We start from the raw sequence: 15,207 nt of genomic DNA, 5'->3' as shown, positions 1-15,207 counted from the left end.
TGACTTCCAGAGTTTACTCCAATAAGCACGAAGGCTTCCCCCAGAATCATTAGATAAATCAATATTAAGAGAGAAAGTAAGAGCAAGATTTACCTCTTCATTCTCAGATTGAGAGCCTTCATCGCTGTCACTCCAGGTGGATTTCAATGCCCTGTTACTCCGTGTATTATATTTCTTGTTGTCACAGTCAGCAGCAAGATGACCCGCACCACCACACTCAAAGCATTTAGGTTTGTTAGGAAAATTTTTCAAAGAGTTTCCAAAGGAGTTTTTGTTTTTTAGAAATTTTTTGAACTCTTTTGTCAACAATGATAAATCCACAGAATCATCATCAACATCATCTTTCTTATTAACATAAGAGAAAGCAACACTTTTTACCTTTTTCTCAGGCTTGATCCTCATCTCAAAGGTTTGAGATTACTTATTAGTTTGTCGAGAGAATAAGTGTCTAGGTTTTGAGCCTCCTCTATACCTGTCTGTTTGGATTAAAACTTTGATGAAAGAGACCTAAGAATTTCCTTGACAATCCGATGCTCTTCAAAAGGATCATCAAGACTGTGACACTGACTTGTCACGTTCAGAAGACGAGCATGAAAGTCATCTATTGATTCATCCTCCCCCATTTGCATGTTTTCAAACTCTAAGACAAGTCTCTGAAGTTTCTGGCCTCTAACCATTTTGTTGCATTCATAAGTGACCTCAAGAAGATCCCATGCCTGTTTAGCGGTGTCATAGTGGCTGATTCTCACCCTCTCCTTCTTGGATAAAGCTTTGAATAAGGAATTCCGTCCCTTGAAATCACAACTGCTGTCACAAACCTTCTCTTCTGTCCATTCCTTCATAGGCTTAAGAACTCTTGCGAATGTCCCTTCTACTTTCTTTAATTTGAGTCTTCTGCTTGATTGGGTGTTCCCATCCAATCTCAACTATATTCCACATGTTTTCATCCTTAGAGTAGAGAAATGTCCTCATCGTGATCTTCCATTGTGAGTGATCTTCACCATCAAACAAAGGGGGACAGTTTATCGAAATGGAGGCTCTATTATGTTGACGTTCCATCATGTCCTCGGATCTACTAAAAAGCTTTAGAACCTGCTCTGATGCCAAATGAAAATACTATGATGAAACGTGTTTCTGGGTATCGAGGATTGATAGATACGTTGCAATCCCTACTGGGCAGAAACCAAAAATCACACAGAACACAACTTTGGTTACTCAGTGGAAACATCAAATTCGAGATTAAAAACACTGCGAGACTCTTACTTTTGAGAACCCAAAGTAAGATATATCAATCCACTAATGGTGAAAAATATGTTTCTTTACAAACACAAATAGCACTCCTCTCGGCTACAATCTCTAGACTAACTAAAGAGGTGTTTTTCTTGAACCTTGACTATCTTCTTCACTTGAATGATCTTCAATTATCGCTCTTCTTGCAACCACAACTTCTCTACTGATCTCGTGAGAACCAATGCTTATGAGTGAATGAACAATGAGACACTTAGACAAGCAACAAGTGTTTCATATACTCCTATGGAACCTTTGTTTAAGCAAACAAGAAGCACACTAATTCTTGCGTGAAAGGCGTACCTAAATGAATGTCTACTTTCTAAATATATTGAGGAGAAAACAAATCCTCAACAATCACAACTTAACCCTAATTGGACTCCTAATAGGAAAGGTCTTTTAATAAAAGATATCCAATTAAAATAAACAAATCCTAAATCAATTTGACAAATCCCAAATCAATTTGGATTTCAATGGTGCGACTTACTTTGTGGGAAATATCCTTGCACGATAAAAAATTAAGAAACAGAAAGATACTTTCCTAAAGCAAACTTCCTAAAAGTTAGGACGAACTCGGTGCATATGCTGACTCATGAGATGCAATTACCTTTAGAGTTTCTCCAGACCAGTTTGTAGGCTTCTTCAATGTTTTGTATGGGAATGCCAACACACCAAGTACAAACCTTGTACGTACACCTCACCCCGCTGCTAAGACTACGAAGATCTCTCCGGCCATTGTGCAAGCAGGTGTGAGAGAGAGAGAGATGGGTGGCCAGAGTAAGAGAAAGATTTACCAATTTACCCCTCAAATTATGGCAGCCGGTGGCAGAGATTCTCATGGCATCATTGACATCCCGTCGATATAGTGGGTTGGGCTTCAGATTTCGTGTACAAAAATTCTCAGTTTGAATCTCTTTATGTATATAAACTATTAGTGGCCTTTAGTCGGGGTATTGTTTGCAAAATTTTCCTCAAATTTAATATCATCCATTGATACTTTTTTAATCTAATTGCTGATAATTGAAGTATAATTTTAACTATAATTTATTATGCCATGGAGCTGCCCCTTAATTTTAACTAGTCTGCAACCACTTTTTTTTTTTTTGAGAAGATGAAAATTCTATTAATAAACAAAAAGATTACAAAGCATTGGATCCATAGTTACGGGACCGTCACCATAAGTGACCTCCATGAGCCAAAGAGGCCCAACCCCTAACCAAATTCTACGCCCATACTCGCGAGCTACAATGAGTACCAACCAAACCTGTACCGATACAACCTAGCCACCAACATTACGATGAACTGTTTTCACCCGTTCGGACACCGCGTCCCAAAACAGCCAGAACACGTGTGAGGGTGATTCACCATCACATTGATAACCAGAAAGTATCGACAAAAGACCAGACCAAGACACAACAGACCGACCATGACACCAAAACAATGGCATCGACACTACACAGAAACAACCAACCCCACACCCTCGCTTACAAGAGGAGGGACTTATTTTCACCAAGACAACAACTAAAAACAAACAAAGAAAACCTAAGTAACCAGAAACCAAAGACCACCAGAGAGACCCAAGAACAAAGGCCCAGCCCAAACACCACCTCCCACAGCCAAAATCAAGCGCAGCAGGCAACCATTCCCGCCGCCAGTGAGCCCCGTCGCCACCACACCGCCGCCCCGCAACAATACGCTGTTGCGCCGAATCCCTTTGCTGCTTCACTGCCTTGTCACGCCGTAGCCAGCCCCTACACCAGGCAAACGGCCACAAAACGATCCCAGACCAAAGCGGAGGCAGATCCCATTCGAGATCAGCCTCGATCTGATCTGAATCGCCACAGCAACAACCCACGAAGGATCGATGACGCCAGAAACCACCACTGGAAAGCCGAAGTCCGTCGCTGCTGCACCCCTGCCTCCGCCCCAGATCTGAGAAAGACAGATCGAGTTCTATCCGTGCCGCCCGAAACCGGAGAACCAGCCACCCTCCCTGGACCACACCGCCGCCCTAAAAGCCCACTCCATCTCCACATCATCATTCCTCTCCCGGGCCGGAACGCAGTGGCGAGACTGCCGACTGTGTTTGGCCGGGAGAGAACACACTCTGTCGGGTTTTTCTCTTTTACCTAGGCGCGTGAGGCGCGTTCTATTTTGAAGTGCCTAGTTGGGAGTCTGCAACCACTTGCTCTGTATGCATATACAAGAAAATCAATGTAAAAAATTAAAAAAATAAAAACATAGAAAGTTATATGTAGATAGTGGGTAGTTATCTACAGAGAAAATGAATTCAGTAGATAGTTATTCATAGGATTGGTAGTGTGATGCCTCGGAAATTCGTATTTATTTCTGAGGATTTTCCGGAATTTAAATTGTGGTTATTGGATGGTTTCGTGGCTCGTGGATGGAGCGGAAGTGTTTCGGACGAATTTTTATTCGGAAAGTATGACTTTAGGGGGGTTGCAAAGGTTGAATTTTGAAGCGTTGAGATTCTCTGAAAACTTCATTCACGAAAGTTGTAGAGTGCGTCGATACGAGTTTGTGGACATGTGAAACGCGAGAATCGGAGTTCGTATGAGAAAGTTATGACCATTGAAAGGAATTTCCATTTTGGTATAAATAGAAGTTTCCCAAGTTGGAAACTTACTATTTTCATTATTTCCATTTCCGGAAATATCACTTTCTCTCTCTTCTCTCTCGGCTGCACCTTCAGAATCGAAGAAACCCGTCTGACCCGACCCGCACCCGGCCAACCCGACCCGGATTTTCTGGCGAACTGCGGCGGTCTCCGGCGACGAAACTTTCCAGATGGGATCGTCTCCTTCGTCTGGTCGTCCCTCTGGTGTCCTCTAGCGCCGATTCTCCTCCACGGCGGCGCTGCAAGGCTGTGCAGTTTGAGGATTTCGGACCCGGTCGAAAATCCTTGTTCCGACGTCGGCGGGGCTTTTAGCTGGGCTTGGGGAACTCAGAGCAGCCTCCTTGATCGATCCTTGGTGGTTGTTTGGATCGATTCACATAAAACTTGGTTCAACTCAGCTTGGATTACTGTTCACGGCTTGTGAGGTAGTTTACGACCCTTTATGCTTGTTTTCTGACTTCGAGCTGTTCTTGAAGATTCACAAGCATGCTTAGATGAAGCTTTTTCATGTTTGGAGTTTTGTGAAATAATGAGTTTTGGCCGGCGGCGGTGCGCCACCGCCTGTGGCGGCGTTCCGGCGGTGTTTCGGCCATGTAGGGAGCTATTTCTGGTATTATATATGTTCTACTCGTTGATACGAGCGTTTCGATATATAATATGCAAATTTTGGAGTTCGTATGGAATTGTTATGATTTTCACCGTTTCATTTCGGTGAATTTATTTAATCCGTGAGGATTTGAGATTCCTAGCCATCTGCCAGTAACAGTTGCTTGCCATAATACAGAGAGATGTTGGAGTTCAAGCACTGAAAATAGAACATCTGCACCTTACCCAGAATTTCCAAACTTAGTTGTAGTGTAAGTATATTGCCATATATCTCATTCATTAATTGGGCATGTATGGTAGGGTACAGCAGAGTAATATATGTTGAACTGAGGCAGAATATCTTTCTTTTAATTTTAATGGTTCTTCCATTTTCATTCTAATAGGTATCCCCTGTTCCCTGAGGCCATAGCTTTTGGTGAAGATCTGAAAAGACATGGCATTGGTTGCCATCATCCAAAACTGTTTGTTTTACAGAGAGACGATAATATTCGTGTTATCATTACCTCCGCAAATTTAGTGCCAACACAGGTGATGACCCGAACTTTTCACTCATCTGACATTCGGTTGTAGCTTCCGTCATGTTATCCATTATAAAATTACTAATTGCTTCTTAAACTAAGCAGTGGAATGCAGTAACCAATACCATCTGGTGGCAAGATTTCCCTCGCAGAAGTGCTCCTGATTATTCATCACTTTTTACTCAATTTTCCAGCAGGGAAGTAAATCAAGACTCAAAATCAGATTTTGCTTCTTATTTGGCTGGATTTATAGCAACTCTACTGACTGACGTACCAAGTCAGGCCCAGTGGATTGTTGAGTTGGCAAAGTATGATTTTGGAGGGGCAATGGGACATTTGGTTGCTTCTGTACCTGGAATCCATTCATATAAAACTCCCTATATAATGGAATCCAGACACTATGCCTGTGTAAGTGTTTTCAGTCCTGCATCTTTTTGGTTGAATTGAAAGCTGATGTGCAAATGTCAATACCACCTCAACACTTACTTTGCTCCATTGGACTCAAAGGCTGCTAAGAAATTGAACTCACCCATTGGCTAAAAATGATAGTAACATGTTGCAGTATTTTCTTTGAAGTTTCAGTTTTACCTTTTCTTTCTGATCAAAAGGAAAAAAAAAGAAAAAGGCTCCAGTTTCCAATAAATTGAGTGCCAGCAAAGTGAGCAAACCTTGTTTCTGGATTTCCCATTTTGTCTCCATCTAAATCATGATTTTTTTATCTCTTATTTTCTGTTTGGGTATGGAGTTCAGTAAATGCCTACTTGTCAAGTGTAAACTGAAATTTTTGTTTTTTTCCGATAGGATTTAACTCACTTTTTTAGTTGATGCATCTCTTCAGTAATGATGGGGAACACTTCATCTGCTTCTTTCAGGGCTGCTTGATTAACTAGGTTTTTAGATTATTTTGTTATACTATATTAAACATTTTTCTCACTAATTTTCTTGTCAGGCTGAACGTGGTCCATCAGGGTCATCTGGTATGAAATTCCTCGGATCAGTTGAAGCATCTGTGGTTGGTCTAAGCTACCTCTTTCACAATGCAACAGATGCAAATGGTGCAAAGCTGAAGAAACTGGCTTCATTTCTCAGGAAATCTTGTGAAAATGCGAAAGATTTATCAATTATCTTAACAAGAAACACAAACATACCAGCAGATGCAAATGCAGTGAGCATTAATGTGTCAAATGCTATTGAGTTCTCTGAGGGAGGTAAAATTCTTGGACCAAAACACCTCACTGATATAGAATTTTTCTTATTATTCTATATTTTTGGTATTTGGCAGAATATAATCATACAATTGTGCAAATTGCTTTCGATCTTGCTTCATGTATCACAATTAGTCTATTCATTTGTCCCAACTCCTCTAAATGTGATTCTAAGTTGTTAGTCTTGTGACCATCTATGCTGCTAGCTAAAGTCCTTGTTTCTTGTGGTAGATCGTGTTCAACTTGGGTTTTTGCCTAGAAACATTGCAAGATGGGTCTCTCCACTCTGGGATATTGGAATGTTTAGATTCTCTGGTTATGTCTGTCCTAAGGAAGCCCTTGGAGCAGCTTTAGGAGGAAACAACAAGAAAGTACGGCTGATACTACATGTGTTAGAGGTACAATTATATCCTGGATTTATTGGTTATTACTACATGATTTGAGGATGCGTAGATTGGAGCATAGCCTAAGACTCAAAAAAATAACATGATGTTTTAGATTTGGAGTCATATATAAAGATGCAGAGCTGAATTTTTGCAGGGACCAAAATTTCAAGATATATCAAAGATGATGCAACCTCAACATATTATTGCATTATGCTCTTTGGTTGCGGCAATTGAAAGGTGTACAGGCCTCTGGCGCCTGCAGGAGGTAATGTCAGTGAAACTCTTTGCCATCAAATTTCTGTAACATATTTTTACATCGTTGATTATTCATATACTTCATCAATCTATTTCTTATAAATAGTCAAATTAACCTAGCACTTACTTGTTGTTTACTGAGTTTAATTTCTTATTCTCGATGTCACTTTCAGTGTCTAATGAATCTTTTATTCTGATTAGGTTTTAGGTCAATATAAATGGCCTGAATCGCTTGACTCTGAGTTTGTTTATGGTGAGTGTAATTTTCAATCTATTTGCAAGAAATTTCGTAAATACAGATTCTTTGTTAGTTACAACGAGGAACTTCAAAGACATGTTGTTTATTATTATTTTTTTCTTTTTCATTCTAAGGTGCATCTTCAATTGGGTCAATCAATGCAAAATTTTTAGCCGAATTTTCAGCAGCTGCAGGAAAGAAATCATTTCAGTTTGATTCTGAGGAGTCTGATCCTGAGGTGATTAAACACACTTTGTTAGTTTTATAAAAAATTTTGAAAAAAATTTATATCATGCTGATTCATCAAGTAGTGAATGCTTTTAACAGTGGGGATGTTGGAATGCTCGTCATGAATCAAAAGATCCATCCATTAGAATCATTTTTCCAACCATTGAAAGAGTGAAGAATGCACGTTGTGGAATCTTTCCTTCAAAGCGTGTTCTTTGCTTCTCTGAGGTATGATCTTTCTCAGCGTAAATATAATATTTCTCTATGGTGGATTATTATCTGCAATTCTGCAGTGGTTATGCATTACTTAAGTGGAAGTTGGTGGAGTCTGTAGAACTAAATGAGCTATTTCGATGTTGGTAAAGAATTCTGGAGGTAGAGATAATTGATTCTGCTTCCTTCCCCAACGCTAAATTGCCGTTTTCTACAAATGGATTTACAGTTCAACCTGATAGGTGTAAATAGAGTTTCAAAAGAATTCCATTACAGTTTTTGCCTTTATTCATGGATGACAGGAAAAGTCTTTCCCTGTTCACCACAGGTTAAGAGACATTTCCAGTTTCTTGGTTAGGATGCAGACACATTAGATTGTGGTATATGCTATGGTACTGTACAGCACATGCTTTCGTTAGTAGGCTCATACGGAAAGTACTTGAATTGCATTTGCCTATCTGATTCCTTTTCCATATTTCAAATTAAAACCTATTTTAAATAGTAACAAAATAAATAAATCAATATTACAGAATCTTCCTACTGATTGTAAAATGTAAATTCATGCTGTCTCAAGTCTGCAATTGACAATATTTTCTTCTTTCAATAGTTTCTTTCATTTGGATAGTTTACTTTCGACGTCTTATTATTTGTTGATTTGCAGAAAACATGGCAAAGGCTGAGGACGAAGTATCATGATGCAATTCCTCATCCCTGTGATAGAGTAGGACATCCAATGCATACCAAGGTATTATCAGTAATTTTTATCTGATACATGTCAAACTGCGAAGAAGATAAAGATTTTAGACCACTTTCAATGAAGAAAGTTTATATGCTTTCATGTTTTATCAATGAGAAACAGATTTTTGTTTGTGTTAGCGGCAGAAAAGGTCGGTGGAAACTGGAAAGTAAAACCAAACAGGTTAGAGCAATCAAAAGTAGAGAATGAGAGGATGTTTGAGATAGAAAGAGCTTAGAGACATCAGAACTGAGAGTTTTGAATGAGACAATCCTGAAGCTTAGTACTCTTTAACCATGATCACAAAACCCTCTTCTTTATGCTGCGTATTTACTGATAATAGAAGATTAGAATTATAATCTTTCGTCTTAAGAAATACCCCATTCATATATTTTCTTTTTCACATGCTCCTTTTCTTTTCCTTTTCCACCGAGGACATATATAAGTATATTCATACTACTAGAATCTAGTACCCTCATCTTAACTTTTATGCGTAGTTATTGCATATGTTTTCATCTGTGGGCTAATCTGTATTTTGAAGGATCTGACATCTTGTCATACACTGCCATATGATTATAACAGTATTATCTAATCTGTAAGCAGGTGGCAAGAAGACGGTTCCAGTCTAGGACAGATGCATCTTCATGTGGTTGGGTTTATTGCGGGTCACATAACTTCAGTGCAGCTGCCTGGGGACGTTCAATTTCTAGTCCATCTGGTTTAAAAACGAATGGAAGAGGGAATGACAATTCTTCTCTGGATCAGATGCTTCATATTTGCAATTATGAACTCGGGATCATTTTCACCTTTCCCCAAACAGAGACAGACAATAGTGCTTATCAAAAGAGCACAAACTTGGATGATATTGTTTTGCCATTTGTGGTGCCTGCTCCAAAATACAAGCGAGGAGACAGGCCAGCAACAAGGCTGGCTATGTGGCAGGCACTATCTGAACTTTCTGAAAAAGAGAGAGAAAAACATAGACAGGAAGAGATGGAGGCGGAAGCTATGGAAGAGATTCTAGATGAAGATGAAGTTGTTGAGGCAACGGATTATGTTGATGAAGAGAAAGAAGATGAGAAGGCTTACGCTGAGATTTTTTGGAGCCAATCATCTCAGAGCTGTTGAAGTCCTGTCTGAAGTGAAATGCTTGATACTATAAGAAGTGCATCTCTCAGGAAGATGTGTGCTATGCAAGAAGTAGGTAGTGTTTCAGAACTCATCAGATCATTAGCGTGGGACACTGCACTAGGAATCTTCCCAGGATTGGCTTGAGGTGAGAGAATGGCCCATTTTAGGTGGACAATCGTCTATGAGATTTGCTTCTGTGAGTGAATGGAATCTCTTCAAAGAATAAGGCAAGTGCTTAATGTCTACCTCTACTTTGAAGTTGTCGGATCATTATAGGCTAAAATGAAAGAATGTTCGGGCAGAGTGGTACTGTCATTGCTCCTTTAGTCGTTTCACCTTTGATTAAGAGCTGCTAGCCTGCCACGTAAGCAGGTCCTGGAAAGTCAGCCGAAAATGGTCCTGCTTCTTGAATTACTGGTATCCCCTTTGCCCTTCTGCATCACATTTTATGAGTATGATCTCTGAAGATATCTTTAGGTTATAGGTTGCATGCCGAACCAAACTTTTTCATAGGGCTCAAATTGATATTTTCTTTTGGGTTAGAAGCTCAAATTGATAATTAACAGAAGTAAGTTGGGTATCAAATTGAACCCATCACATGTCAAATTACTCTCTGCCGAGTCACACGTTCAAAAAAAAATCTTGTTATTTTCTGAAGAAGACAAAAGACACAGTTGTAGAATGTAGAATAGAAAAACAGACATATGCGATGAGTACAAATCGCAGCGTTGTGATTGGACTGAAGTTTTGACTTTGTTGATTCTTGGCGTTGACGTGTCGTGCTACTCCTCTTTCTTCTTCCTTGCTTTCCTTGCACTTCAAGGTTTATACTTCAAATTTGTACCCTTCGGTTCTTGAAGAAGATAGAACATGAAACAGAGCCAAAAAGCAATTTGGTTTTTTAATTATACCATTCTTCATCTTTCAAGTTCAATAGGAAGATTCAAACGAGGCTGATGTGACAGGATTCAAATCAAGTCAATGTGACATTTTGCTCTTGTTCCAATCATATGGTCACATGTTCCAAGAGAAATTTTGAAAAATGACATTTTTTGGGTCATCAAGTTAATTTCTATCCTTGTTTTCTAATTTAGTTGAAAAACGACCATATAAAAGTAGAAAAAGTCTTTATTACCCTTGATTATACAATTGAGCATAATTACATTAACCAAGAGATTTAATAGCAAAACTAAGTCAAACATACAGTGACATTATAAAAATTGTAAAGAGGACAAAAATCAGAAACATATCTTACTATATACTAAAGCGGCTGCACTATTCATTCCACTGTTCATCTTGGGGTTGAGAAATGACGCTTTTGCCCTCTGTTTTCCCTCAACTTACGGCGCTGCCATGATTGTACGAATATCTGTTTTCAATTGTTCGGGAAACCTCCATTTACACCGACTTTAATTATAGAGATCAAGAACTGAGTCGGCGATGTGAGTGATGGGTTAGACTTTCAACTCTCGCGTCTGTTTCTGATCTTCTTCTTTTTATTTATTTTTATAAGGGATTATTACTCTCTGTCCTATCTGATCCAAGATAGGCTTGATGTATTTCTCTTTTTGAGCTCTTTTGGGAATTGGAGGAGGACGAACACGGTATTAAAACAAATTGATTGAGGTATGAAGCTGTGTTTTTGTTTCCGTTTTAGAACTGGGTATTTGGTTCAAAATTATCAATAAAGCATCAAAATTTTGACCACAATTGATTTTGATTTTGATCAAGATTGAGATTTTATTGATTTCGATAGGTCATTGAAAGGGTTTTCATATTTTTGTTTTTGCAGGCAATGGAAGAGAGGCCTCTCCATTTCCATTGCTTCAGTCTCCCCAAGCTAAAACTCCCCCTCTGAGGTAAATACCCATTTTTCCCTTTCTTTATTTACATTTCAAGGTATGTGCTTTTGTTCTATTGCTCTGTTTGGCTGCTCAGAAACTGAAATAACTGTAATTTGGATTTCACAGCACTTGGGAATTCATCAAAGTTTGGTTTTTGATTAAAGGTTTCAACTTCCTTGCCTCTTGAACTGAAATGAATGAGTATATTCATAGTGTTTAGTGATAATTGGACATACAGTTGCTTAGTAATTAATGTAAATTGTGATCATAGGAAACAAGAACAGCATAATGTTATGAGTTTGGATAAAAGTTGTTTACTTTTAATGAGAATTGATTTCAAATTATTCCTTCAACAACAACAAATAGTGATAACCTTTATGCCCAAAATTTAGATATAAGAAAGAAATTATCTGCATTCTAGGTGTTTAATAATTAAATGGGTAAGGTTGGGGGATCTCACAAAGTTCAATTTCTTTATTACTTAGACAGAATTATTTGTTTGCTTTTAAGAATCTTATATTATTTCTCTCCAACAAAAATTATTAGATTTGTAATTGGAATTGAATAAGAGCATAAATGGCATAAACAATGCCCCAAAGGAACCTAGCTAGCTCAATGACGATGTCTTTCTATTGTGGGGACTGGGAACAGAGCCTTTGAATCGTTTTGTTCGATGAGTTGGTTCAGGATAAAGCCGTCAAGATATTGATCAATCCAATGGCTCTCATGCATGTTATTGGAACTTCCTCTCAGGTTAGCCTCCTCAAAATTCATTTAGGGTTAACTGAAATTGTGGGTATTTCAGGTTCATTTATTATTCGGAACTGAATACTATTTTCAAATTTTGCAGGTATGACAAATCAGCAACTTATTGATCATGGACACCAAATGATGGATGAGACTGATCAAGCGATTGATAGAACACAAAGGTTGGTTCATCTTCAATATCTGATTTCATCACTAGACAAACATTTGTTCCTGCTCTGAGGCGTTGTTATAACTTTCATTCATTTTTAAGTTGAACTTTTCTTTGTCTTTCTCTTTATAATAGGTTCTTCATCAGACTATCAACTGAGGACTATGACTTTGAATGCTTTTGGGGTTTTCTGCAGTATATGCAGGTTTTAAGTTCTGATTTTTAGTGAAGATACTACTAAGGTAAAGACATACTAATTTCTCTATTTTCAACCTTTTTCCTTTTCTTTTTTTCCCCTAATTCCTTTCGAATTTTGATTATTTGTTAGCTGATTTCGATATTTTTTGTTATTAGTATATGTTTATTTCTCAACTGTTTTTATGTTGTTACCTTTTCTACAGCTTCCTCTGCCATATCTTAAAGTCGGATATCTTACTGTACGACCAGTACGGAAACCAATTGCATGTCATAGTGATTGGCTATGATCACAATTTATTTTGAACAATGAAGGGCTTCAACAGGTAATTCTTTATATTGATTCATAATTCTTCATTTATTTAGTGTGTGTATTAAGAAAAGAAAAATTACGTGCCCACCTAAACCCTATCTAAATCCCTTCAGCAGGTCACCAAAGGTGACGAAAAGCAAGCAGAAGATCAGGAGATACAGTTATGAAAGTTAATATTCCAGATATATGTTTTGTTGCAGTTTGGCACCAGATATGAGATCAATGAAATTTTTGTAAGGTTTTTCTCCTTGATTGATAAAATGAATAATCACTGCAGCTATTGGTCTCTGTTATTATACTTTGATAACATTGCAGACTTACACCAGAAATTGTCCCTCTCTCTTTCTCTCGCTCTGTTCAACATTTTCTTTCTTTCTCTCTTTATGGGCTTGGTGCTCTGAATTTGAGTTTGTTTTCTAATTGGTTCTTTGATTTTTATAGGGGATACCAAAGTTCTTAGTTTATGGACCCAAAGCAGGGACAAAGAAGAATGAAAATCCTGAAAGGCTTGCATTGAGGTTATTTGGAAGCCTAAAAAATCCCAGAGTGGTGAGTTTCTGCAACTATATTTGTTCTTTGTGGTAATTTGCATACAGTAGCTAAGTTTGCTAACTAATTTTGGTGAGTTATGTTATTGCTATCAAAGTTTTGCTAGATTTTTTGTGCATGATATAGGAAAAACATAAAGAAAATATGAGTTGATATTGAAAAGGACCTTGAAAGCATCTGTATGCTGACTCTCAATCCAAACACTACGACCTCAGTTATTATCCAGGTGCGGTGGTCTTATATAATGCAAAAATAATTTATTCCTTTGAATCTTGAACATTGTGATTTCCACTTGAAGTGACTGTAACTGAGTACTTATAGTGAAAAGTCCTTTTCCTTAACACACATGTTTTGTTTATCTAAATTAGTCCATTCTTTTGAAAATCATTTTTAAAGATTGTTACTTTGATGGGGCTACTGATAGTAAATATGTTGTGAATATGGACATTGGACTATGTTACTTAGAAGGTAAGAGTTGCCAAGAAGTGGAACTCTGTTTTGGTTTTAAGCCTTGGCATGGAAATGCTTCTGCCAATTCAAAGTTATGTATTAAAGACAAATAAGCAAGATACTACTGTACTTTCTCCAACCCATAAGATTATTGATTCTGCATTAGAATATTATGCGTTTTGAAAAAGGAAATGATGAAGGAAAGCCCATATTACACTGATGGGGTTCACTCCTCTCTTAGAGCGTGGTGATTCTTCATATATTTTTGAACCTGATCAGTCTGATCTTTCCCAAGATGAGGAAGAAAACTTGAGCAAAACCCTATTGCCACCATACATCTTTCCAAAGCTTGAAGATGTTGTTTATACAGACCCTCCTGCAAATTCATATAATTTCGGGTTCCCAGTGGAAGATCATGCCTTTTGGTCCTGGTCTGACTAGGATTTCTTTGGTATATACAATTCCTGCGTTATAGTGTTCTTATTTGATAGTATGGCATATAAGTGAGAATAAGTAATGAATCCAAGCAGCATCAATGGCACCCCGATCCAGATGTGGTGGTGGGTTTAGGTTTCAGTTGAAAGAGAAAAATGGCCGTGCTTGCCCCATTTGTAATCTTATCAAGGAATTGCGGTTCTGTAGTGTTTCATCGCTTCATGTACCATTTTTGTATGAAATGTAATTAAATAAAAGTTCTCATGTAAGTTAAGCTTGATGGAAATGCCATTTCATTTCAGCTCCACACCTCCATTTCTCATGTCTCATTTCTTAAGCTCCCTTGATCAATTTGCCTTTGTGTTGCAAATTAGTCAATAATGTTTAACCAAATAAGGAACATGTAGATGATTCAGATCCAAGATTTTTTGTATTAGTGGGATACCATTACTGTTTAGTAGTGTTCTTAAGCTTCTGTTATGATATCGTTGGATCTGGTCTGTAATATTGAAGCACAGTGTCACATGTAAAACAGTACAATGGAGTGCCATTTGTTATCATTATTACCAGTCTTGATCTTGACAAATGAATGCATTCAATTTATTGCCATGCTTCAACTGGATGAATGAACTCATCAACAAGTCTTGCATACAAAATTGTTAACGACAACAAATCCCGCAGCAATGCGCGGGTATAATTTCTAGTACAATCGAAAAGACTGCAATGACATCAAGACTCAGCCAAAAGCTTCATTAAACATATGTGAATTAACAACAGAGAGGCGTGAACATCATCGCTCTCGGATAACTTGGCAGGTCTACGCTACCAATACTTCCACCGATATAATTTAACATCATCGATGGGTGTTTAAGTACCAGAGTAAGGAATTGCAGATCAACGTATTCAAACTAACAGATACATCAACTGATGGACACGATAGTAATAAGTAAAAAGATATGGAAGGAAGGTGGATGAGGAGAGAGGAGATGGGTTTCGGCTCTATTTAATGGGGGAGGGGCTGTAATAGATGAGATGAGGGAGGCGTGGGCGTCGGTGTAAAGGAG

The 15,207-nt window shown here is 38.1% G+C and overlaps 1 protein-coding gene across 1 annotated transcript; it reads left to right on the top strand.

Moving 5' to 3' along the window:
* Nucleotides 1-2,727: 2,727 nt before the first annotated feature.
* Nucleotides 2,728-14,450, top strand: LOC133744993 (uncharacterized). Its single transcript, XM_062173002.1, has 20 exons — nt 2,728-3,187; nt 4,659-4,782; nt 4,915-5,059; nt 5,155-5,457; nt 5,999-6,257; nt 6,486-6,652; nt 6,795-6,905; nt 7,097-7,148; nt 7,268-7,371; nt 7,461-7,589; nt 8,236-8,319; nt 8,914-9,858; nt 10,861-11,067; nt 11,234-11,300; nt 11,937-12,038; nt 12,136-12,214; nt 12,337-12,443; nt 12,603-12,722; nt 12,823-12,942; nt 13,151-14,450. The coding sequence occupies exons 1-12, from the start codon at nt 2,728-2,730 to the stop codon at nt 9,436-9,438; spliced, it is 2,463 nt and encodes an 820-aa protein (XP_062028986.1). The 3' UTR covers nt 9,439-9,858; nt 10,861-11,067; nt 11,234-11,300; nt 11,937-12,038; nt 12,136-12,214; nt 12,337-12,443; nt 12,603-12,722; nt 12,823-12,942; nt 13,151-14,450.
* Nucleotides 14,451-15,207: the final 757 nt, after the last annotated feature.

This window comes from Rosa rugosa, chromosome 4, assembly GCF_958449725.1.
Source record: "Rosa rugosa chromosome 4, drRosRugo1.1, whole genome shotgun sequence".
NCBI classification, from domain to species: domain Eukaryota; kingdom Viridiplantae; phylum Streptophyta; class Magnoliopsida; order Rosales; family Rosaceae; genus Rosa; species Rosa rugosa.
Note: the sequence above shows the minus strand (reverse complement) of the source record. Positions and strands in the feature narration are given on the sequence as shown.

Coding starts and splice junctions, on each gene's coding strand:
- LOC133744993 (XM_062173002.1), top strand. CDS start 2,728: ATGGCATCGACACTACACAGAAACAACCAACCCCACACCCTCGCTTAC. Junction 4,783..4,914: donor TTTCCAAACTTAGTTGTAGT/GTAAGTATATTG, acceptor TCATTCTAATAG/GTATCCCCTGTTCCCTGAGG. Junction 6,258..6,485: donor TATTGAGTTCTCTGAGGGAG/GTAAAATTCTTG, acceptor TTCTTGTGGTAG/ATCGTGTTCAACTTGGGTTT.